The sequence below is a fragment of the Rhipicephalus microplus genome, chromosome 3 (genome assembly GCF_043290135.1).
Source record: "Rhipicephalus microplus isolate Deutch F79 chromosome 3, USDA_Rmic, whole genome shotgun sequence".
Classification (NCBI taxonomy): domain Eukaryota; kingdom Metazoa; phylum Arthropoda; class Arachnida; order Ixodida; family Ixodidae; genus Rhipicephalus; species Rhipicephalus microplus.
The window spans coordinates 122669542-122695842 of record NC_134702.1 but is presented as its reverse complement, the minus strand read 5'-3'; the positions used below and the strand labels follow the sequence as shown (position 1 = coordinate 122695842).

Genomic DNA, 26301 nt, shown 5'->3' with positions numbered 1-26301 from the left:
GAGACACGGCTTAATGAAGCTTTACCCTTGAAACCGACAGCTCGCGCTGCACAACAGTTTCCACCCCGTACTTATAGCCACTGGATCTGGACCTCCAAGGCAGTGCAAGTAGGACATTTTTCTTGTACGTTGTTGAACAATAAAAAATCGGACCGCTTGCGCTAACTGACAGCATGTCCACAGAGTTAATGGTGATGAATGGGGCGAAGCATCCGTCAGTACGTCCATGCGCTGCTGGTCGTCTATGCCTCCGTCCATCCGTACGTCCGCCTGTCCAACCATCTGTCCATACATCTGTCCGTCCGCGCGTCCCTCTTCCATGAGTGCATCTGTCTAACCGTCTTTCTGTCCGTCCCTACATCCATCTGTCTGTCTGCCTGCCCGTATAGTGAACACTCAAAGAACCACCATCTCGCATCTTTTCATCATATATTATTCATATAGAAGTACCGCCATGCAGCAGACATTTCAAAGACTACGAGAAGTGGCTATCTTGTACTGCTATTACTACTACCACTACTGCTGATGCTACTACTACTACTACACATACTGCATACATACACAGGGGATGCATGACCCATGGCTTAAGAAGCTCTGCACCTTAAAATACACCATCCCTTCATGGGGATAATAGCGTGACGCGGAGCATCGCGAGAGTCTCCAAAACAACGTTCTCGTGATACGTGGTAACGAAAAAGTTTAAAAACGTATTTACGTGCAAGGCTCCTCGCAAAGGTAACACCGCAAACCAGTGAACACCGTCGTTAAGTCACAGTTAACATTCTCCGTGATGCACCGCATCACCTCGTGGTCCGCTTCGGGGAGATGATGTCATTTTTACATGCTAAGCATATGTTGTTCGGGCCTATGTCCCGTGCTGTCGGCGGCTTTTGCATTCGCACTACACATGCGGAACTCCACTCGCTTTCTCTCTGAAACAGCTCCAAGTTACTCTCTCACCTTCTCTGCTACCACCTCATTGCGTTGGCTCCCCCTCTCTCTTCTCTAGACATCTCGCCGTGCGCCGTTAACACACTCATTGCGCATGAGCGTCGTACCCTCTCTTCTATGCTCCCTTCTCTCTCACCTTGCAGCGACGACACAGGGAGCATCTGCTAATCTGTGCTCTCTCCGGTGCTCTTCTAGACACTCAGCGCCGATCACGTGAATGCGCATGTACGTGCCCCCCTCTCTCTCCTCTCCTACGCTCTCTCTCACTGGCCTCGCTACGTCGACGCAGGCAGTGGCTTCTAGAGAGTTTTTTTTTTAATAAGAAACCGCCTGCACGCGCTCCATAACCGTTCACTGTCCACCCAGTATATGTAATATAATAAGCACTGCATCTTCCCCTTCAAGTTAGTGCCGGTGGAAAATTTCTACTGTGCGTTGTTGAACAATGAAAATTTGCACCGTGCGCGGTACCTAAAAAAATTGGCTTCTTATCTTCATGTTTCACTGCAAATGTCGTCGAAAGGAGTGAGTCTTCCGTGTGGAGAGAGTGAACAAAATCTTTATTTGATATTCTGCGTGAGAAAATCGGTGAAATGTATTTTGAAAGCGTTGCGTTTGAGAGTCTCGATCCGTGCAGCGAAGGTTAGCGCGTCGAGGCACGTTAGACACGAGCGCCATCTGTCAGTTATCTTCGAAAACAAAGGAAGGCGTGCGCGCCCGTGGAGAAAGATGCGTGCCCATCTCGAAGGCGATAAGGAGTAGAACGCAAAGCCACGGGCAGGTGCCACGACCGTGTCATCTTATCAATGCGTCATCTTGGAAACACTTGCCTTTTTGAGCATCGCATTAGAATTACTTCTTGGTGCCTTCTGTAGTACGAAGGCACACATACAAAACATCGACGTGTTGTTATGGTGTCTCAGGTATGCGCAATAATTGCATCTTGATTGACAATCGCACAAGTATGAACGCTGAAACGTGACCAATATTGGTGGGTGCTGCGGACAAGGTTGGCTGTTTGAGGTATTGTTGCCGCGGACAAACAGACAAATGTACAGACAGACAGACAGACAGACAGACAGACAGGATGGCAGGCAGGCAGGCAGGCAGACCAAAATTTTGGCGTCGAAATGCCAAAGACAGACTGTTATCTTTGTAATTGCCGCCTGCAACTTCCCATTGAAGACGTTGTGTATATGCGGCGAGAATAGGGGGGGGTATCGTGAATGTTGCGTAATAGAGCATTGTTTGAGAATGCCTAATACTTTTTTCGTCTTTAGTATCCCTGTTTATTTATTGAAGTAGGAACGTTGCTTACAACATTCATAAAAAGCCAACCAAAGACGCCCTTGAATAAATTCCGAAAGCACAATCCAATGCCTTTATATACGGGGTGGAAATGGTTGTGTAGCGCAAGCAGCCACTTTTTTTTTTATGCGAAGCATTTTTTGACGAACTTAGGCGACTTTGAACGTATATCTATCTATCTATCTATCTATCTATCTATCTATCTATCTATCTATCTATCTATCTATCTATCTATCTATCTATCTATCTATCTATCTATCTATCTATCTATCTATCTATCTATCTATCTATCTATCTACCCACCTACGATTTCTAGCTCTCCTGGCCGCTTCTATAATGGTATCGATACCAATCTTGGTATGGCATAGCATGACTGTATAAATAACATATTTCACTGGTCATAGCATGAAAATCACATGTATGTCATAAATGTCATCATTTACTGTTCATGGTCCTACAGCTCTTGTGGTGGTTTCGTTCACATGGAATGTTTCAAAACTGGTATGGTATACCACGACATCATGGCGAGCACAAGCGACAGACCCTGACATGAAAATCATTACATGCTTGTCATGTTACAACATGTCTACACTCCGCGCTCATCATGCGCTCGCGGCCGTTTCGCTAGCGTCACATATACCAAGTTTTGTATTACAGTACGTGAATGGATGACGAAGGTATGCGACGGGTGCAACCATCATAATCATGAGATGCGTGCCAAGTAACAACATGACTACATGCTACGCTCATAATGTGCTCGCAGCCGTTTCGGTAGCTTCACATGTACCAAACTCGGTATTACGTGAAGCGAACGGATGACATAGGTAAATGACACGTCCAAGTATGATAATCACGACATGCGTGTCATGTAATAAATAACAAGACTATATGTCACCCTGATGACGCGCTCGCCTCAGTTTCGCTAGCTTCACATATGAACATTTTGTATTACGTGACTCCAAGGGGTGGCGAAGGTTTATGAGTGGTGCAAACATGATAATGATGAGATGTGTCTGATGTGAGAACGTGACTTCATGCCACAGTCCAGGCGCCAATACATTTCGACGTGACGCGGTGCGCGTGCCCGCCGCCGTTCACTTAATCGCGTCACGCCGGCGTTGCCATGCCAGGCGCCGGTCCTGCCAAATACTCGCAGGAGCGCGCCGCGCTGCGTTGCTTTGACATATGCATTGATGCACGGCATGCATGAATGAAGACGGTGTAAAGAGTATTCCATGACGGGGTTACTCTTCGCTACAGGGTCGACGGCAGTGGTCTGAATAAATATTCGATTTTTAAGTTTGTTTTGGTTATACTTCACAGTGGTAGGCTGAAGAGAAAATATAGAGAAAAATGATTGCGTTTGTTTTAGCCCTAGCGTTCTCACGCCCCTCATTTCGGACAGGCGGGTGCCTTCTAAGCGACTATATACAACGGTCTGCCAAGCACCACGCCAGGAGTGACATGTACCAATTTACCGGTAGGTACTCCTTCACAGCTATTCGGTGCATATCAGAGCAGCGCACGGTGCTCCACTGTTTTATCAATGCTATGTTGAGCTGAGTTGCGCCAGCGGCTTCTACAAACTTTTACCATGCCAGCATTCACTTCGAGTACAGAGAAACAACCAAACGCTAAGTCGATGTACTCTTCCACACATTAGCAAAAGCGGTCACCACTGTCCGTTGGCCGTGCCACTGGGAATTAAAAGCAATGTCGGCCGCAGTTGAAATGGACGTTCAGCCACGTAGTCACCCATATTATTGGGCTACATTTTGAATGCGAAGCATTTCTTAGTGAATTTCAGCGACTTTAAGGGTATCTATCTATCTATCTATCTATCTATCTATCTATCTATCTATCTATCTATCTATCTATCTATCTATCTATCTATATTTCTATCTATCTATCTATCTATCTATCTATCTATCTATCTATCTATCTATCTATCTACCTATCTATCTATCTATCTATCTATCTATCTATCATCTATCTATCTATCTATCTATATTTCTATCTATCTATCTATCTATCTATCTATCTATCTATCTATCTATCTATCTATCTATCTATCATCTATCTATCTATCTATCTATCTATCTATCTGTCTGTCTGTCTGTCTGTCTGTCTGTCTGTCTGTCTGTCTGTCTGTCTATCTATCTATCTATCTATCTATCTATCTATCTATCTATCTATCTATCTATCTATCTATCTATCTATCTATCTATCTAGCCGCCTACGACTTTTAGCTCTCCTGGCCGTTTCGATAATGGTAACGATACCAAACTTTTTATGGCATAACACGACTGTTTGAAGAACAAATTTGGCTATTCATAACTTGAAAGTTATGACAAGGATGTCGTGAATGTCATCATTTACATTTTATGGTCCTGCTGCCCTTGCGGCGGTTTCGTTCACATGGCATGTTGCCAAACTGGTATGGTATGACAAGATTGCATGGTGAACACAAACGACAGACCCTAACACGAAAATCATTGCATACATGTCATGTAACAACATGACTAGATGCTAAAATCATGATGCGCTCGCGGCCGTTTCGCTAGCCTCACCTGTGCCAATCTCGGTATTGCGCCACGCGAACGAACGACATAGGTAAACGACACATACAAACATGATAATCACGACATGCGTGTCATGTCGTGATTGACAACATGGCTACTGTCGTTGCCACACTCATGATGCGCTTGCGGCCATTTCGCTAGGTTCATACATGCCAAACTCGGTATAACGTGACGTAAATGAATGACAAAGGTATGTGACTTTCAAACATAGTAATCATGAGATGTGTGTCATGTGAGAACATGACTACATGCCACAGTCAAGGCACCATTACATTTAGACGCGTTAAGCCAGCGTTTTCTTCACAACTGGGGCTGTGAAGAAAACCACAGCGACAGATAGTCTTTGAGTACCGAACGTTGAATCCAGAGTGTGCAGAACCATTTTATCACAAGTATACGTGTGTATTCTTATTAAAAAATTCTTACGAATAAATTTGCGGCGAATATTATATTGAGAAAGAAATTGTCGCGCAGGCGAGCCTAGCTAAGACGTTCTGGGAACGCATTGGTGAAATCAACGTGTCATAAGAGGTGAGTACCGGCCATTGCACTCATATATATGACAACAAGCGCGAAAGCTTCACTCAAGAGTAAGTTTACACGAAGCACTGGATGAGTCCATTTGCGTTTATCTTGGTCAAACCGTGCGCCAGGACGGCACCTAAATGAAGAAGTTCATTAAACAAGCGCAGGGTTTCGATTACTCAGCGCCGTCTATGTCTGGCTGTATTGGTTATGTACCACCATGCCGTGCAGCTTGGCCAAGATCAGCGTTCAAATAAGCGTCTGGCTTCGACCAAGAAATGTATCTTATAGCACGCTGAAGGCTAGAAAAGGCTAGTGAATGATGAAGGAGAGTGGGGCGAAGCATTCGTCCGTCCATTCGTTCTTGCTTCCCTCTGTCCATACGTCCGTCTGTGTGACCGTCCATGCGTCCATCCGCCCATCCGTGCATGCATCTGTTCGTGCGTCTGTGCATGCGTTCATTCATGCATCCGCCCCTGCGTCCGTTCATGCGTTCATCCATGCATCTGTCTGTGTGTGCGTTCGTCCATCTATTCAACACTCCAAGTACCACCATCTCGCATCTTTTCATCATATATTCCCCACATAGAAGCACCGCCATCCAGTGGACATTCCAAAATCTAAACGAGAGGTGGCGCACGCACACTTTCTTACGGCTTGCACTTCGTATTTACTTCCCACCTTTAACCACCTCAAGTTCATGGTATATACTAGTTCACTGTATTCATGGCACTGCGGCCCAGCGCTCGCTAAACCTTTTAAAACCAAGCAGGTTACGCCCAGCGAGGACAGCGTAGCAACCCTTTCTTGTCAGATAGTACTCAATGTGCATGCCAATTGCTCCTAATGGGGAATGAGACAGGAGCATTCGGCTTTTAGTCAACGCGCACGCCGCGAACTTTTTATTGTTTAACAAAGCACAGAAGAAACCTCCCACCGGCACCTCCTTGCAGGTCAAAATGCAAGACTGGTTACACACTACGACTACGACGGACAAACGGGTGCCACATTAAGGAGCTTCGCCCCTGAAAAAAAATATCCCAGCACGCTCAATAATTCCTGAGCTTCATGCCAATCGACCGACAAAGTCAGTCGAAGCAGCGGTCCTGAAATTATTTCGTAGCACACTGCTACAGTGATCGCCATTCACTGAGATCTTTAAAATGGTTTTTTGTATATGCAGTAACGTATCATAAAATGGAAACTGTTTTCTATGTCAACTGATCTGCTAGCAAAACTGACAGTATCCCCGAGGAGCATAAAGGCATTGCAGATCATTTTACTGTGATAAATAAGTTTCTTTACCGTTCATGGCTTTCGTAGTTTGTCATAGTCACAGTCAGGGTTAGCAAGAACAAAAAAAAACAACTTCTCAAACACTGCCATTGCACCGAGAGGTGCTTTTCTTTAACAGAGCCGTACAAAAATGCATGTATGCCACTGCTAACCCACGTGGTGCGTCATACCAGAAGCCGTCCTGTCCCACAGTTCCTAGCGATTGCTCATAATACCGGTCACCTATTGCCAGGCCCACGGGGCACTCGGAACACACACGTGCTGCGAAAGTGCCAGCCAGTACAAGGTCTTAGAATGCTACTGTGACGCCGGCCGAAAGCTCGTGTAAATTCGCCTAGTGACAGTCAAGGCATGTCGCAGTTTGACCGAGACGAAAGTCATGCTTTCCGTGCAGTTCACATTTCTTTTCTTTGCATCGCTATAGTTGGCCCTTATGTATCAAGCATGTGGGGTGCGTGCATCTACGCATGATTGCCCCGCCGCGGTGGTCTAGTGGCTAAGGTACTCGGCTATTGACCCGCAGGTCGCGGGTTCAAATCCCGGCTGCGGCGGCTGCATTTCCGATGGAGGCGGAAATGTTGTAGGCCCGTGTGCTCAGATTTGGGCGCACGTTAAAGAACCCCAGGTGGTCGAAATTTCCGGAGCCCTCCAACACGGCGTCTCTCATAATCATATGGTGGTTTTGGGACGTTAAACCCCACATATCAATCAATCAAATCTACGCATGATTCGCAATAAGTATATAATATATTATTGACATGTGGCGTGCGAAAGAGCACGGCAATAGTTTTGTGCCTCATACTACAGGCATACTGCACGCAAATCGCTGCTGTAAAAGGAAACAGCTGGAGTAACGCTTGAATAAACGCAATTAGTGTACTTACAAGTACACTTCATTGGGCTCGTAGTTTTTCCTGCTGATGGTGAATATATCCTAAGGCGGTGGAACTCTGCGTTTTTCGTTGTGGATGGAAATCTGTGTCATCGCAAAACACCCTACTGGCACGATTCCATCGATGCGCTGTGAGCTTCACAGGTGGTGCTCAGCAATCGCTTCCACTTGCGCTAAATTTTCACATAAAATGACAGCGCAGTGGTGCCCAGATGACATTGTATAAGCGGGCGCAGCGTGAACAGGTGCTCTTTTGCATTTTAAGCTCTAAGAGCCACTGCATTCTATGCTAGCGAGGCGCGCCTTGGCAGTTGCAACAAATTATGGCGACTCTGGGAGCGAGGGTATACCACCGAAACGCCTAGGTGTAAGATAGGCGTGCTCTCGTCTATAGAGTGCTCGCGTTTTGATAACGTAGCGTCACTGTACCAAGCGTGCGCGTCATCGGTACATCGGAGTATAATGAGCCATTCTTTATGGACTCGCGGTCGTTTTGCTAGCTCCACATTTACCAAATTTAGTGTTAATTGACCTCAATGAATGACGAAAGTAATGACTGGTGCAAACATGATAATCCCGACACGCGTGTCTTGTAAGAACATGACAACATACCACGCTCATAGCGGGGCTCACGGTCGTTTCGCTAGCTCCACATATACTAAATTTGTTATCACATGATTTGAATTGATGGCGAAGGTGAACGACATATCCAAACATGATAATCACCTGATCATCCAACGCTACACAAAAAAACAGATGCCGTAGCGACGCCGTCCAAAATGGTGGTGTGCTGTGATCTACAAATAGTCCATACAACGAACCCTACGATTAGGTTTCACCTGGAACGCTGACTAACGCGACAGCAGAAATGATAGACGCCGTAGTGACGCTGGTCGATAATGGCTCAGTGCTGTTACGTACAACTTTACACACATTAGACAGGTGTCAGAGAAAGAAATTGTCACGGCTTTCTTTTTTTTTAGAAAAAAGGAATGAGTGCAATGGTAGCCAGGCACGCAAAGGTTTGTCTTTTGTGAGTGATCCGTGACGCAATCCGTGATTCGTGTGAACCACTTCAATGCACCTCCATAAAAAATAGGCGGTAAAATACCACCAAATGCTCGCAGAATGTATTGATTATAGTTTTGATGTACTTATGTGTAAAATGTTTTCGTGTTGACGATTCCGGCCGATTTTCAAAGACCACAGCAATCTACAGGCCAGCATTTCATTCAAAATTCACAGTTTTACCGGAAAGATGAAGCAATGAACGCGATAGCAACAAATTGAAAGGTCACGCGCAGAATGGAAAGCACACCAAAACATGCCCCACGTTCCTCACACACAAATGACGGACAAAACTCGCAGGTAAAGATGCACGCGAATAAGCGTCTCGCTGATTACTTCGCTGACTCTGAAAAGCGCACGCTTTTCTTGAACGGAGACAGCACTGATTGCAGTGACCTTTGTACACCCTGTAACTACAGCAGAATCATTCCAGGTAAAGCCCAAGGCCGTCCAAGGCCTACGACCTTCCCCTCTTCGCCACAGCGAGATAAGGGCGCGTGACGGAGCTTCGTTCTTCTCTAAGCCGGGAAAAGTGCGCGTAAGAGATTATAGCTTGTACCGCCACGCAATGTAGCGATGCTAAAGCTCTGGATATTCTTGGGAAAGTACCGTGTTTCTTTTAACTGGAGCCGCCACGCTGAGCACCCTCCTCTTCCACCTTCCACCTCTCCGCTACACGCGCTGTCGCCCGGGAAATACGCGCGAACCTCTTTCTTTTTTTATGTTTTTTTTTGTTGTAACCGGCTCTCGCCACTATCCTATCAAGAATGTCGTGTCACACTGATAATGAACGTGCTGTGCGGGATGGTGCGCGCCTTATGAGCATCACAAGGCATTCTCGATAGGAAAGTAGCGTGGGCTGTTTAATTGGGCTGGCGCCCGCACGGTGGTCGTTTGGGAGAGGATACTAATAGGGTTTGGACACTTGGGAGAAGAGGGATGAACACTTTGGAGAGGAGGTTTGGACACTTTTGAGAGGATATGGAGGACAGTGTTGCTACTTTCTCTATAAGGGAACTTTACTCCGCCGCGGTGGTCTAGTGGCTAAGGGACTCGGCTGCTGACCCGCAGGTCGCGGGATCGAATCCTGGCTGCGGCGGCTGCATTTGCGATGGAGGTGGAAATGTTGTAGGCCCATGTGCTCAGATTAGGGTGCATGTTAAAGAACCCCAGGTGGTCCAAATTTCCGGAGCCCTCCACTACGGCGTCTCTCATAATCATATGGTGGCTTTGGGACGTTAAAATATCAATCATTGTAGAGGGACTTTATCGCGACGCGCGCTCATTGCGCCATCTCGCGGGTGATGCTGAAAACACAATTTGCCCCCGAGATGCTCGTGAGCAGCGGTAAGTGGTAGACACAAGTAGCTTGCAATTTAAATGGTGAAGGTTGTGGTCCGGGGTGGCTCAGTGGTTACCACCTCGCTTTCACGACGCACAGGTCCCACGTTCGACATCGCGCGCTGGTGTGTTTTCTTTCCTTTCATAAGTTTTCTTATATGTAAATACGTATACATATACGGTGCGTGACATTGACGCTGATGCCCACGCCGACTTCGACGCTGACGCCAGGGGCAAAATCCAGCTGAGAGGGACTATAATTGTTGTCGCAATAAAAGCCCTCACGCCCCCAGCAGGCGACTGCTCATGGCGGTGGCTTTCGGGACACCGATGGAGTCTTCCGGTGGCTTCAACCCCCCGTGCTCAATGCTCCATCTAGCTCCCCTTAGTAGAGATCAATGGGCTGGACTGACTGACGCTTTGCCTCACTCATCATCATTTCCTGCGTGGATATGCTGTGATTTTTTGTTATTTCTTATATAGTGTTCCTTTGACCAACTTGCACATAAAAACCGAACGAGCTAAATGGTTTTCGTTCTTTCTGACCATTTTGTTGAAAGTGAATTAACTGCGTTCATTTTTGTTGAACATTGCCTAAGAATTAGGTCACTTCTAATGAAATCACCTTGTTAACTAAAGATGAATATAGCCGGTGTAAAGTGTTAACGTTCACTTGATTAATGTTCACTCTATTATAAGTCAGCTGAATGTAATTGACCCTTGTACTGCTATTATGCCTGCACATTTAGGAAGAATGCCTTTTGCGTATTTCTCTACTAAACAGTACGACCAGCGATGCTAGACGAGGTGAGGCACATGGTGTTTCGAGTCAAGGCAGTCTTCTCCGAAGCCCTCAACTCCTCAAGTTGGCTGACTTCCACCTTTCGAACACGTTTTATGAACACGCTGGATGGAATCAAGGTTCTAATAGGAAGCCCAGGAGATCGAATAAAACCCGAGTTCGTCGAAAGATTTTACGGTCAGTACACTCTATGTTTTGTCATCAGCTCTCCAGACGTTAAACATCCACCGTTAAAATTACTCCTAGTGAGCAAAATGACATAAAACACGGAAATTACCATATGAAGGACAAATCAGTTGAACGGAGTAGGCAAGGTAAAAGTGTTTGTGGCACCGAATACTCATATGGCAAGTTTACGAGGTGATTCTGCGCGTCACAGGTCTGGGCATTCAATGCAGTCACTGAAATAACTGAGCGTAGTAATCCACTTCCCAAAGCTCACCATAAGAAATATACAATGCAGTATGATGTAGTAGAATAGATCATTGCCGCAAACTTCTTGATAAATTCGTGTATAATCGCCAACGTGCTGTTTCATGGAAGCGTGTGAACATTTTGTATTTATTAAGCGTAAACAGTCAACTCAGTCGTTCTTATCAGAAATGAACTAAGCTTTTAGTTTCCACAAGCTACCATCCACTATGCCTAGAGACGCAAATCGGACCCATCTGATCATCTACCTCACGGCATCAGATATTGACACAGGTGTTTAAATATAGAAGGCGGAATATTTGATTTCTTAGGCGTCGTTTATTGATTGATATGTGGGGTTTAACGTCCCAATGTCACTATATGATTATGAGAGACGCCGTAGTGGAGGGCTCCGGAAATTTTGACCACCTGAGGTTCTTTAACGTGCACGCAAATCTGAGCACAGGGGCCTACAACATTTCTGCCTCCATGGGAAATGCAGCCGCCACAGCCGGGATTCGAACCCGCGACCTGCGGGTCAGCATCCGAGTACCTTAGCCACTAGACCACCACGGCGGGGCTTTCTGCGCCGTCGTACTCAAGCGAGTACTGACAAATTGATTTTTTTTGTGTGTGACAAGTAGCACTAACATTTCAATCTGATCATATTCTCTTTATTTTTGGACTCCGATTTTCTGGCAATTTCCAGAAACACGTGTTTTACGTAGCTGCATGATGAACACTAGTGGCGCAATCTAGCTGGCGAACCACTGTGAAATAAGAATAATGTGCCACTAATCTTTCGTGCAACAGATGTTTATTATACAAGTGTAATTGCCATTCAATGTCCTTTGAGATAACATGAGAGGCGTGTAGGCTCTTACGTTTTGCTGTTTTCGATTAGGGATTGATGACATACGATGGGGTTTCCATAAAAGAAACATAAAAAGGTGTCTTCTAAATTTTCAATATTAAGTGTCACACAGAATGAGTACACCTAAACTCAAAGCCTGTACAGAGAATATAAACATATTTACGAGACAGTTAAACACATACATAAATTTGCACTATGATTGAAAACAAACTTAAAAGCAGCCTGTCGCATTTTATTAGACACATAATCATTTTACCTTAATACTTCGATGGTAATTTAGGTGATATTGCTTCCGCAGTGTCAAACCACTCTTTTTCAGTACGCGTATGCAGTGTTCAAAGGTCCAGATTTAGGTGCACGGTAAAGAACCCCAGGTGGTCAAAATTTCCGGAGCCCTTCTCTACGGCGTCTCTCATAATCATATGGTGGTGTTGGGACGTGAAACCCCAAAAACCAATCAAGTGTTCAAAGGTCATTTATTATATTTCGGGTAAAACAATTGTACGGGTAGTATGTTTCGGGTGAAAATAAAAGTTCGTAATATTGTTCTAGTTTTCCCGAAACAAAAAAAATGTACTATGAATCACTCCCCTGATCTGTTCCTTTAGCCAATTCGCCATCCGTCATAGAGATCCTGCCCACGCACGTCCAGAATATTCATCCCAATCTAGGCAAACTTCTGTATGCACCATGAAACATGCTGACGTCAGTTGTCTTGCTACAATGTTATACTTTTTATCATGAATCACTCGTAGGTAGTTTTCCTGAAGCTTCTATGCATTAAGAATGTTTCACATAACAATGTGTTGTCATTTGTATGCGCAGAACCCCTTCACGACGTACCAGTCGACCGACTCTTCCCCTCATGGATACAAGGTCGTCGTCTTAACACTCACTATCAGTGGAAAGAACAGAAAAGTTGGCTTTATAACGAGCAGAGCGCCCGTGCCTTTTTCACGGGGAGTACGGTTGTAATTCCAACGGGACATGTGCATCAACCAATCTTTTACGAGTACGGACCACCAGCACTCAACTATGCTGGCATAGGGATGGTAAGCACTCATTTTCATTTCTATTAGACATCAAGCATGCTGAACTTCTGGCCCATTCCCCTCACTTTACTAACCAGTACTACCGTATTCTAGGAATAAATCAACTGTTGGTTTTTACATCCGCAAAAAACAAATTGAGAAGAAGGACCGCATTTCGTTTCTGAAAAATCTCTTCAGTGTTCGTTCTCGGAATAAACCTCGCTTTGCGCGGATATATTTCGACGCCTAAGTGCATCTTCCAGCCATCAGGAACGTGCAGCTATCGGTTATGATTAAATGGTTAAACGGCCACTCACCAGGTTTGACAATTTTGAGCTGACAAGTGCAATGCGTAGACGAGGCGTTCATGATCCCGTCTGCCAAACTTTGCAACGCTACGCGCCGCGGAAATGGGTCAAATTGCAAGATGAAAGCTGCTCCCCCTCCCCTCTGCCAGCGCACGCATAGAGAATGAGGGCATCACGTAGGCGTAGCAATGGCCCTACGTACACGGCAATGCAGGGACGTTGGTCCTCTACGTAGATGAGTCTGCTCTGACGTTATCAACAGTATACCACGTGACACGGCAAGAAATATTTAACACAACATGCGTAGTTTATGTATTTGTTGCTTGAAGAGATAAATAAAACTTGAAATAAATAATGAGACCCAATAAAAAATTGTGCGCGTTTTTCTTTCATTTTCACCCTTGAAATGCTACCAGATGTGGGGCTAATGTGCCAGCATTTCGCATGCGTTCGTGTCCCCGTGGTCAGCGCATTGAGCAGACAACTGCCGTGGAACGCTCCGACGCGTTCCCGCACTCATTGTGCTCATGTACTCTACCACGTCTAAGCCAGCGTTTCCAAACCATCCCGCAGAAACAGGCAGAAGGCCACAAAACAACGCTGGTCAACAAAGCAACGCTGCTCGCGTGCTCGGGGGCTGGGCTTGTTTGGCACGTCATGCGCACGTCCCCTCTTGGTCAGATGCCAGAGAGGGTGGGGAAGAGATTTGGCTTGCGAAGGCTAAGCGGTGTAGCACCAAAGATTTCGAGCTCGCCTCCTCTCACCCTCGTTTCGGGCCGCTTCAATAAACCTGTTTTCTCCGCTGGTAATGAACCGATTCAAAAAATTTTTGTGGCAAAATGTTCCTCATCGGACACCTAACAGCTTCCACTGTCTAACTAAAATTCGGTATTGGGCCCGGTGAGCGGCCCTTTAAGGCTCCAGTAAACGCAGATGAGTGCGTGTGCCGGAACAATACCGAGGGTGAGCGAACGCCGCCTACGATGACTCCGGACCACAGCCAAGAGATAGCACTGCGTACATGCCTCGTCCACCTAATTTTTTAAATCGAAGCAGCTGATAGTTAGGGCTTGTTTCTTATCCGTCGTCGCACCCACGCTTGTACTCGGAGTGTTCGTTGATTGATTTGTGGGGTTTAACGTCCCAAAACCACGCAATGATTATGAGAGACGCCGTAGTGGAGGGCTCCGGAAGTTTCGACCACCTGGGGTTCTTTAACGTGCACCCAAATCTCGGAGTGTTCGTTAAATGACTCTGCGGTAGAACTCTACCAGAGCACGTCCACTCGGGCGCATCCTCTAGCGTGAGCAGATACCGTCAGCGGTACTGCTCTGCACTGTATCATAAAGGCATTTACGCCTCGTTGGTGTCTGCTGTAGAGCGCTCGTTCCATTCCGCCGCGTGGTCTGGTATGAGTGGAGACCACTAGCAGTGCCTCGCTGCTCGGTATAATAAACGTGCTTACTCCTTCTAGGTGGCTCGTCGGTAGAGCGCTCACTCCACTCCTCCGCGTGTTGTGGTATGAGTGGAGACCACTAGTGCCGCTGCACTGCACTGTAAAATAATGTCCCCTAGTATATAGAAAGTAGTGACACTTTCCTTCATAACTTCAGCAAAATATCCTAGTGTCCCAGACGTATTCTTATCCTGTCCTTAACGGCCACCGTGTGGACGCCGACCTTGTAACCAATCTCTCACCACTTTCCTAAGAAGAATGCAATGTCATGCTTATAACACGTGTAATGTCCGTGACCTTTTTCGAGTGGCGGCCTGAGAAGCGAGATGCGGGAGACGAGGTGCATGGCATGGCGGCTCGGTTAAAAAATTGACGGCACTTTCCAACAAAATATGTAGTGACATTACTGTGTATTAAAGTGCATAGATGCACTCAATCGCCCCTGCTCTCTCGAGGGTAGAGAAGTGCGTCATCTGCTGCATTGGTCCCCATTATTCGGCCCGCTCCTCAGGGCACTTACTGCCAGCACACGAATTCGCAGCGTCTTACTCTCGAGTAAACGTCCTTTGGGCAGGACTTGCCTTCGAGATAGCAAAATGATTCACGGATATTACTAGTTATGTGTTTCAGAGCCTGATGACCCATGGACCCATATTGACTTTTTTATTAGACTACCACCACAGTATGTGTGTACACACACTGCGCACAAATATAGCAAATGGGAGTTCACCTGCCTTTTCCCCTTCACTCCTTCATCTAATACACTTGAAATATATCCAGGATATTCTTGAACAAATAAATCGGATACATTAATCAAAATTTTAAGTGAAGAAAGGCAACAATTTGAATGTAATTTAGCCACGATAATTCGAAAAAACTTCGCCAATGTCATCAGTCTGGCAGCGTGTATTGCGCTTGGTTGTCAATATTTGAAGGCGAGAAACATATGATGCATTTTTTCTAGTGTTATAACCTTTGTGATGCATCGGCGGGGTTTTATAAGGGCCGTGTTACGTTTTGATTCACATATAAACGCATTGTGTGATGAGTGTGTGTGAGAACGAAAAAGTGAAGGCATGCACCATCCCTTATCATCAGAAACTCTCAAGCATCTTCATTTATTAAAAAAAATCAACTAGAATATCTATTGCACGCAAAGAAATACAGCCGTCTCTCTTAAATTACTTGGCAGTACTACCCGTCTTGCTTCGTCCAACGTAGGACTTCGCCTTTCCGGAAGAATTAAAAAAATGTCCAATGAACACTCGCCAGTAAAATTTGTCAGCATTCGAATGAATGTGGTAAGCTCTGATTTTAAAATATTGTTTTCTAATTACAAACAGCATTTTCCAATCTGATGTTCATCGGTTGAATATAGCAAACATTCATCACTGGCAGCAACCTTGTAAAATATAGTAGCGTCCATTAAAAGAGGCTAACAAACGTAGGTGTTTTGTATTCAAGTATGTGTGCTTCTGTACATGTCTTTGTGTGTTGAAACCTTCAAGCCATTTAAAATATCTACTAAGTGTGTTTTCATGTTGTCATATTTTGATACAATTTTATATACTATTTGGTCGTATGGAATGTTCAAAATAGTAGACGAAAAGAACAATGATGAGACTGGCGGCGAGATTTGGAAGCATCGTAACTTTGGCCCAGGCAATAAAGTAGCCGCTTTCTATTTTTTTTTTTCACGAGAAGCCTTAGTTTCTTCCTTATTGAACATATAAATATTAACGGGTCCTTTATTATTTATCAAGATGAGGAAAGAAAAGCAGATTTTTTAGCTCTTGCCCCCGAAATGTATACTTGGTGGAGTTCACAGCAGCTCAGAGCAGTGTTTCATGAGTAAAATACAGCCTTGTTAAGAGTAATATAAAAACAAGTACGAGATAAATCACAAAAAAGGAAATATTCGGCAGCGAGGTTTATTTTTCAAGAAAAATAAACCTCGCAAACACAGGTCCCTAGTTATACGTAAATCCTTTTTTGAATTGCGAGAACAAAATGATATCACACTGAAATTGAGAGACGCATCAAAGCCCTAGTTCACACAAGGAATATTGTACGCATGATGCCATCATGCTATACATGCAGCGTGCTGAAGAATCCTCTAGGGGCAAGAATGAGAGCAAATTTTCAACACGAACACAGGAAGCAGAGAAATCCGTAGCGTGCTCAGTGAAAGAAAAAAAAACAGAATAAGGGGGGCAGGGCGGGAGATCACCACAAGGAAGGATCGTGCCTCCGTCTTGTAATTATTACGTCTGCACAGCTGAAAGTTCTGATAAAAGGGGTCCCTGTGTAGCACAGCGGACGTCAACCACAACCACCGTTCTATCTTCTGAGTAGTATCACGCGATACCAGGGCTTCAGTGACACGGATACCGAGTTTATCTATCGGAGTGGTTGTCTCCGCTCCGACGTCACACTAGTATCTTTTTGAACTGACACGCTACGCTGCAGCTTCTGTATTCGCTAAGCATGGCTTCTGAAGACGCTAAGCGTTCTGAAATCCAGTGCTTGAAGCCATGCACTTAGAAGTGCCCGCGTTTGCTCTAAGCGCACAGGGTGTTCTTTTTATTGATTGATATGTGGGGTTTAACGTCCCAAAACCACTATATGATTATGAGAGACGCCGTAGTGGAGGGCTCCGGAAATTTCGACCACCTGGGATTCTTTAACGCGCACCCAAATCTGAGCACACGGGTCTACAACATTTCCGCCTCCATCGGAAATGCAGCCGCCGAAGCCGGGATTTGAACCCGCGACCTACGGGTCAGCAGCCGAGTACCTTAGCCACTAGATCACCACGGCGGGGCAGGGTGTTCTTTTTTTTTAAAGTACAGACTACTTGAATGTTATTGCAGTTCGCAGCACTGATGACTGGATAGATATTTTCAAAGGGCATTGATGAATTGCTATAACGATACCATGTCGGGCTTAACTGCGACTTTTATATACCTCTATATTTTTACATTGCAGACATTAGGCCACGAGTTCATGCACGCATTCGACGTGGGACACTTGCGCAAGGATTTCTGGGAGTTTAAAGAGGTGAAAAACGAATACACGAAGAGAGCGCTCTGCTTGCGTAGATCGCATAGATCAGTTGTAAGCATTTTTGCCCCTTTTATATGCTTTCACACCAACATACGCAAACGTGGGATGTTCCAACTATCGCGCAGCACGATCTGAAAACAATGTAACGGGGTTACGCAGAGAAAGCCTGGAACATACCGCACTGTACCTACTACAAAGTTTTTGCCAAGGGTGTTTCAATAATTAGTCATTATTATGCATGTACTTGCATGAATACTTGTCTAAATATTATAATGTCATTGAGTCATATGTAGGCATATTCAAATGACACCTAACTGCGCTGTTTTATTAACGCAACAAATATTTAGTTTTATTTATTCAGATACCCTCTATACGAAAACGGTAGTGTTGGATAATGAATGATTAGAGTTTGTGACGATGAAAGCGGGTTGGTAGCTGGTGATGTCTTCGGTACGCAATAGTGAGTGTTCGATATGTTGGTCTGGCAGAACGACACTCAGACTTCTAAATTATGGTCGACGCGAGAAGAAACGTAACAGGGTGACATTAGAAGTTTTTGTCTGTCCGGTATTCCGGTAACGCAAAGGATGGGCGTATTACTGTATAGCGTGTCCCGTAGCTGCCACCACGCCATGCAGTGCCCTGTGTAGATGAAAGGAGACAACTAATAAACGCGTGGTTTCACACCTTTGAGATTCCGGGAGCATAACTGACTAAGCCCACAACATTGGTTGCTTCAGTAAATTTCTTGAAAACATTGCCAAATCGACACAAATACTTCACTGTCGAAGACTAACCCCCGTTTTCTAGAACATCCCTTCACTCAAGCTTCACATTCACTTGAGAAAACCGGCGGAAGTGCCTTCTCTAGGCACGGCAAGTCACTGCATATCAGTGATAATCTGCTGCGATTCCTCAGTATCGCCACGTCATTTTCAGCTGAGTGCTGGCGCAGTAGTAAACTCTGTCAAGAGAAGGAAGAAAGTCGAGTCGAGGAGCGTTTGTGAATACGGGGATAAGGCGATGAATCTCAAGCAAGTGAAAGCATCTACTGGAAGCTATCGAGCTACAAAGCGCGCGAAGGCCACTCGATAGATTCGAGGTCGAAAGCAATCGCTTTCAGCGGCGCACCCACGTCTTACAGGAAAAAAACACTCGGTACACGCTAAGTATTTTTTGTATAGTGGTGGGCTGGAGTGACTAAAAACGTTTATTAATAATGATGATTTTATTTCAGGATTGCGTGTCGTGCTTATTTTTTCCCCGTTGAGAAAGTAGGCTCGCGAAATCTGACAAATGCATGTAACTGCTTCCAACCTGCAAAAAAGAGCATCACGCTGAAGTGAGCTTACCACTAGCAAGAACTTTGCGGGCTTCCGTTGCCAGTGATAGCGTTGCACTCTTCACAAAGAAAACGGGACCAGACGCAACAACATGCATCGCCATTTGACACGAAGTCTTCCCACTCTGTTGTACTCCACTATTGATATCCACACCTCCAGGCCAACTTTTGCCATTGATAATGTAACCAAGTCACTGTCCTTATTACAGGTGACAACAAAAGAACAAAAAGACGTGTTTGTTATGCTGGCGAGTGGTAGAGTGGGTGAATCATTTTTTCACGGTCCTTCATACAGGCTACCTCCCAGTGAGCATAGTTTCAGACGTTGTTTCTTGATGCGCCCTCGAGTCTAGTCACCTCTATGTACTTCATATTTCATGAGATATCTCATTATCTTGCAAATATTTAGGAAGCACTACGCGTCAGGAAGCAGCGGCCTCAAACATTCTCAATGTGAGGTAGGAAGTGAAAAAAAAACGATGTGCACCGCGCAGCAAATGATCGAGTTGTAATAGCTCCGCTGTTATTTAAAAGTTTACGAGGTCGTGCTTTATTGAAAACATTATGAGCAAAGTGTTTTCATCTTTCTTTGTTAGTTTGATTGGTGGAATTATGAAAGAGCGCCGCAAAATAAAAATTGTCTTAGTTTTACGAACTTCAAAAGCAACCTTTCCTTGATACTGCACTTACTTAATCTAAAATTCTACTTTAATGCATACATTTAAACATGTAGCAAATTCCCCATATCAGACAGAAGCGAGGGCCCTGGAACAGAAGACGTGCTTGAGAACTACGGAACAAGTCCTCTGGTCCATCTTGGGTGTTTACACAACAAACAAACAAAATTCTTTGTTGTACAACTAACGTTACCGATTACACACAGGACGAAGTGAAAGCTGTTGCACGTGCTTCGCGTTCTTTGCCATCAGCTACAAACAAAAAGGGTTATACCATAGGATACCTTCCACTAGACGGTGCCACACTTTTCATGCTGGGAGCCACCTTCCCTGTGAGCACTTCGCAACTGCTAATAAATGCGGCACTCATTTCGTTTCTGGCTTGCTCGAAGTTTTTAATTCTTGACACTCAGCAGTAAAAGGATTTAGCGGATTGAACATAACCCCTACTGACAGTGTGGTTGCTACATTCCAGAAGTTGAAGGGTCATACACGGATTTGTACCAGAACACTTAGATTTGTGTAGGCAAGAGAGAAAGCCGTGCGTTCACTTTCAGGAAACAATGATGTGCGGCAACATGAAATGTGGTACATCGTCAAAACATCAGACTGCCGCTCAAAAGCAGCTAATAGTATACAATCCCACGCTAGCGCTACAAATCGGTGAATTAAAGGGCGTGTTATCAGAGCATCTGAATTCGATGGCCTCGGTGGCACTACACAATACTTTCCTTCTTTTTTTTGCAATTTTGCTGGCCGCATGTATAACACAACGAGATTTACAAGGCAACTCGAAAATCACCTGAATATTCAATGCTTGGAAGCAAATGGGGATATGCCAGGCTGCGCACCATTACATACGGGCACGATCCACGGAGGCATTCCAGTGTCAGAGCTTCAAAAACACGAGGTTTTCGGCAGTGTATCAAGCGATAAGCTGTTATACAGTCAATAGAGAAAGATATTATCCTTATATTTGTTAACGTGCAGCAAACTTCCGTTTGGTGGAACGCTCCATCCAGGCCTCTTTGGCCTTGTATGACACTTCGCGTGTGCTGGACAAGCTGCTGCTGTCCCTGTCCGCATACGCTGACCAGTGCCGACTGTCTAGAAGAAGGCAGAGGTTGTCGAGGGAATTGACGCCCCGTGCGTCAGGGCATTCATTCCCTCGTCCAATAGTACGATTTTATGCAGGTCAATAAAGTTACTAGAGGAGGCTCATTGTGTTAGATGATCGATATTTAGCATGTAGGCGCAAGGAGATGAGTAAGTTTGCACTTACCGACAAACGACAATGTCTGATCTGTACAGTGCAAGATCACGAGCATATGTCTAACGGCATGGTCAGTAGTAGTAGGTCGTCGCGCAGTAGCTTAGTGTTGGTGTGTCGTGTGCGTAGGATACTTCTCCAATTGGTGCCCTTGGGGTCATACTTCAGGCAACTGCATGAACGGGACGATTTCCAAGTTTAGATTCACGTCCAGGTTTGCAGACGATATACACTGAACTTTGTGCTTGAAGCGACACAGGAGACATGATATTTTTCGTATGCGCTGCCACAAGTCTCACTGATGACACAGCAAGCAACCTGTGAGTCTATCAATATTGCTACAGAATCATCAGGTGACAATGTCGTAGAGCGTGCAATTGCCATTAAGGTAGGTATGGCTTATGCGTGATCACTGCAGGTTTTTCGAAGGGTGGCAGATGCCAAAAAGGCACCTGTGTGTTCCGTCACCTGTAAACACATCCCTGGCTTCTCTGAGTATCATAGCACTGCAGTGTAGAAGACTTGCACGCCTGTGGTGCCATCAAAAAAAATGTATGTCATAATCTGAATACGGGTACGTCGATGACCTGCATGGCTGTGGGGATTCATGTTGCGTTGAATCGGAGCCACTTTAATCAGAGCGCCAAGACGAGCAGCTAGTTTATGTCATGATGCCTCATTAGGTTTTGCAAGAATTGTGTAGACAAGACAAAAAAGAATGACCCAGCTCTGATGCGTCTGCTTCGGGCACTGGAGCCGAGTTTTGCTGGGCCTCGAGTTGTTAGTTCAATTAAAGCATTGTGGACATATGTTGAAGGAGGTATTGCGCAGGTGCCCCTGGAAGTAAGCCAATAACAACCCGAAACTCCATCTATAAAAGGATGCTCATATTTTCGGTTTGGGCTGGTGTAAAATTATGTAAGGAACGGGATAAGTGAGCCGACAACACATTAGTGCTTGTACCAAACGGAGGACATCCTTCTTACAGATACCTCTCCTACGATTGGTGATGCCGTGAAGCATGTGTGTAACTTGTGTTGTCAGCCGAGTCACAGGGTGTGCAGTTTACGAAGCCCGAAGTACGGGTGTTCGAAGCTAACTTGTGAGCTGCTTTGTGCGCTGAAGATAATGTGCCCTACTTTATTCTAGCTGGTCGGATTTAAAGTTATCTAGTAGTACCTGATGTCTGCTACTTGTGACAAACTTCTATGCGTTTTATGGCTTTCTCTAGAGTGCCTTGTCACTGGCTTTTGGAGTGTACGGAAGCCCAGTGCGTCATGGCGTTAGCCTAAGAGGCATATCTGAACGTGCAAATGTTTCAAGAAGTAGAACGACTTTCGTAGGTCCACTGCTGAGATTCTCACGAGTAATGTTATTCGACCATGACAATGCTAATAAAGGTTTTGTGAGTTTTGCGGAAACGACGGGTTGTGGATTTTTTTTCAACTGAAGCATCCAGAGAAGGCATTCAAAATGGTGCTTCAACATCCGTCTCATGAACAGAACAAGCATGTGCGGATGTGCAAAGGTATTTAAATACCTGCCAGATTTCTCGACTCCGCGACAGGACAAGGCAAAAATACTTTCACGAGACTTCAGCAGTGCAGGAGTCTTTTTTTATCATGGTGCAGGCAGCTCTCGAAAAGTGCGTCCGTCGCGGTATGCTATCGAGTGGCGAAGCAGTGCACGATCTTCGTTTCGAGAGGGAGAGCCGCTCTTGCACTCAATTCCTTGCTTGTGCCAGTACCGGGATAAAGGTGCACTTAGTTCTAGAACAACGTCGATCATGCCAAATCGCCTTCTTGGTTGTATGTTTAGCAGCGCTTCACTAAATAACCTTATAAATCTGCGATGTGACTGTTTTTGCAGCTAACTGCAGGTGGCCAAGAAGCGTTGAATAATACTGTGGACTCGGAGAACCTAGCTGACTTTGTGGGAACCAAGCTTGCTTATGCCGCCTACGATTCATTGCCGGAAGAGGATAAGAGGGTTAAGCTTGCTGGCTTTATTGCGTCACCTGATCAGCTGTTCTTCATGAACTACTGCGTGGGATGGTGCGCTAGGTATGCCAGTCTACCGAAGCGCTACTCACCGTACCGTTCACGGTGTATAGTGCCACTGATGAACATGCCTGAATTTGCCCGTGCATTTGGCTGTGATGCAGGGACACCGATGAATCCTGATAACAGGTGTACTTTTTGGTAGTGCATGAGCATCAACGATGTGAGTCTATATGTACTAAATCAAACATGAAAAGTAATTGAGGTGCTGAGAATGAGTAAGTGATGAAGGGTGAAGAATTTGTGAACTTCAGCTCTTGGACGGACCGTCATGACTGGGCGGAGTCAACGCTTTTGCTTGGTTGTTATCATCCGTGCATTTGTATACCTTTATTCCTTCACCAAAATCCGGCAAAACAGCCTGACCCGTAAGTTTCCACATATTACAGGCGTTGTTACTGAGATGTATAACACAAACGTACCACCCTTTCGAATTAAAATTAAACGCTGACCGAAACCGTATACTCCATTCAGGATGTCCCGAATTTACAAACCCTTTCCCGCGCATTGGGCTGTGTGGCAGGAACACTGATGAACTCAGATGAAAAGTACACGTTTCGGTAGCGCACAACGCGTTTGAATTTTGATGTTCAGCCAAGTTGTATGCGTTTCTCTTCCACATTTTAGGCCGAATAGACTAATAATGACATTAGTTTACAACGAAGCTCTCAAAAATAGCAGGATGTGTGTTACAGTGATTGAAGCACTTTGCGAGAAAAGCTGTTTCTTGTAAAAACTGCAATTGCTCATTGCTGCCTTAGAAAAAAAATACGCACCCTTCAAAGAACAGCAGGGCATCTGCCAATAGGGTAGCAATGGGGGCTAGTATGTACCCTGCAGCGCATCACAAGCATGAGGGCATCCGCCCTGGATCTCCGAAGGAGAGTTGTGATTCATGTTTTCTGTTGCAGCCCATGTAGTCTTTTTTTGTTGTGCGTAAATGTCTTGCATACAAGCAATTATAGATCTTCTTTATAAGATGAAATGATATTTTACAATTAACGAAGATGTCACAATTTCCGAGTTACTGTGGCAGGCAGTCCAAGTCACCGGCTTACAACGAGCGTCGATGACTTTTCTTTGTATAATAAAATAAGAATGGAAAAGTAATTGACCTCTTGAAAATGAGTGTGTGTTATTGACTGGAGCATTTTTGTCAATCAGCTCCTGGACGTACAGCCATAGGTGTATGTAGAATGAACGTTTTAGTTTAGCTGTAGTCAATCATACCCTCCTAGTGCTTATTTTCATTAGTCATAGAAGATGCAGCTAAAAGCTTCATACTACTTAACTTTAATTAAACAATATACTCCGCTAACCACCATATAAAACAGGGTTTGTTATTCAGATATGTAGCACAAACGTACCAGCATTTTGATTAAAGTCGAGGCCTGACTGAAACCGTAGACGCTATAGATGCAGAATTTCTCGAATTAGAAGAAACTCGTACTTCTGAGCGCAAATAGAAGAACTGGGATAAAAACAACGTTCCTCCATAGGTGCGCTTTAGTTTTGTTTTTTATCCAAATTGACTGTGGACTGATGTCATGGTGACATATTATGTTCAAGAGTTCAAATAGTTGATGGTCCTTTTTTTTTCGTTTTATGAATGCTGCATGGAGTAATTTATTTCGGCAAAGAGTGTGCTTGCTGCTGTGACAGTTGACCAGAACAGCTTTGTAACTAAGTTTGAGGTAGTTTATCAGAGTTTTGCAGCGAAAGCTATTATTTGATCACAACAACAGCGAGGTACGTAGTTGTGAACCGCCACCGGCGTCCGTAACGCCATCAGAAAAATAGGAAAATATTGGCAGATCCCACGTGCAGTTGGAATCGATGATATGCGAAGCACGAATGAGAAATATTGATATGTCACTTTAAAATCAGCACAACGTTACGAGAATGAGGTAAATGACGCCGTACATGACATCATGTTGGGATGTGCCGTGTACCTTCCTCATCTATTCATGTCACGTGATATAAAATTTAGTGTATGTGGAGCTAGCGAAACGGCGGCGAGCACGCTTGTGCGTGGTATGCTGTCATGTTCTTACACGACACGCATGTCAGGAATATCATCTTTGCACCAGTCGTGTATTACGTCATCCATTGACGTCACGTAACACCAAATTTGGTATATGTGGAGCTTGCAAAATGACCGGGAGCGCATCATGAAGGGCCCAGGCGCTGGCCCAGTATACTCCTATGTAGCGTTGACGCGCGCGCACGCTGGACACAGCGACGCTAAGTTAGCAAAACGCAAGCACTCTATAGTCTGACGCCAGGCGTGACTAGCGTCCGTCGGCGCGGCCCGATGGCAACCGGCGTGAAATGCGACATGCTGCATTTCACGCCGATTCGTTACCCAGACAACACTGCGTCTCCCTCTTTTCGTGATGGAAGAACGCCGGACGCGCTGAAATGCGCATGCTTCAAATCAACGCAGCGTGGCACGCGCCTGCGAGTATATGGCAGGACTGATGTCTGACGTGGCAACGCCTGCGTGACGCGACGCAATGAACGCCGGCGAGCAAGCGCACCGCGTGACGTCGAAGTGTATTAGCGCCTTGACTTTGGCGTGTAGTCATGTTCTAACATGACACGCATGTCATGATTATCACGTCTCACCAGTCAGATACTTCCGTGATTAATTGGCGTCACGTAATACCGAATTTCGCATATGTGAAGCTAGCGAAACAGCCGCTATCGCATTATCAGTGTGGCGTGTAGTCATGTTACATGACAGGCATCTCATTTTTATTATGTTTGCACTACTATCATACTGCCACGTTCCATTTCCCAAGTTTTGTTATCGTTCCGAAACACCACACGATTCTCGGCGCAAACCGCGCCTGCAGGTTTCGAGAAGGTTCCGGACTGTAGTAGATCATTTCGATAAGATCACGCCCATTGTGTGAACGTACAGATTGTTCTGGAACCTACGCCACCACCAGCGATAACGCTAGAACATTCGACGGCAAGGGTATAAATACCGACGCGCTTCGCCGCTTGTCAGTTGTTGATCGAAGGCCGACGCTGCG

The 26301-nt window shown here is 45.2% G+C and overlaps 1 protein-coding gene across 1 annotated transcript in view; it reads left to right on the top strand.

Annotated features, from left to right (window-relative positions):
* LOC142803907 (neprilysin-1-like) overlaps positions 1-24370 on the top strand; it is a 50114-nt gene extending 25744 nt beyond the window's left edge. The window contains exons 4-7 of the mRNA XM_075890198.1: positions 10748-10942; positions 12876-13102; positions 17834-17962; positions 23070-24370. Of these exons, the coding sequence (XP_075746313.1) occupies positions 10748-10942; positions 12876-13102; positions 17834-17962; positions 23070-23405 (887 nt within the window). The 3' untranslated portion in view covers positions 23406-24370. The remainder of the gene's footprint in view (positions 1-10747; positions 10943-12875; positions 13103-17833; positions 17963-23069) is intronic.
* Positions 24371-26301: the final 1931 nt, after the last annotated feature.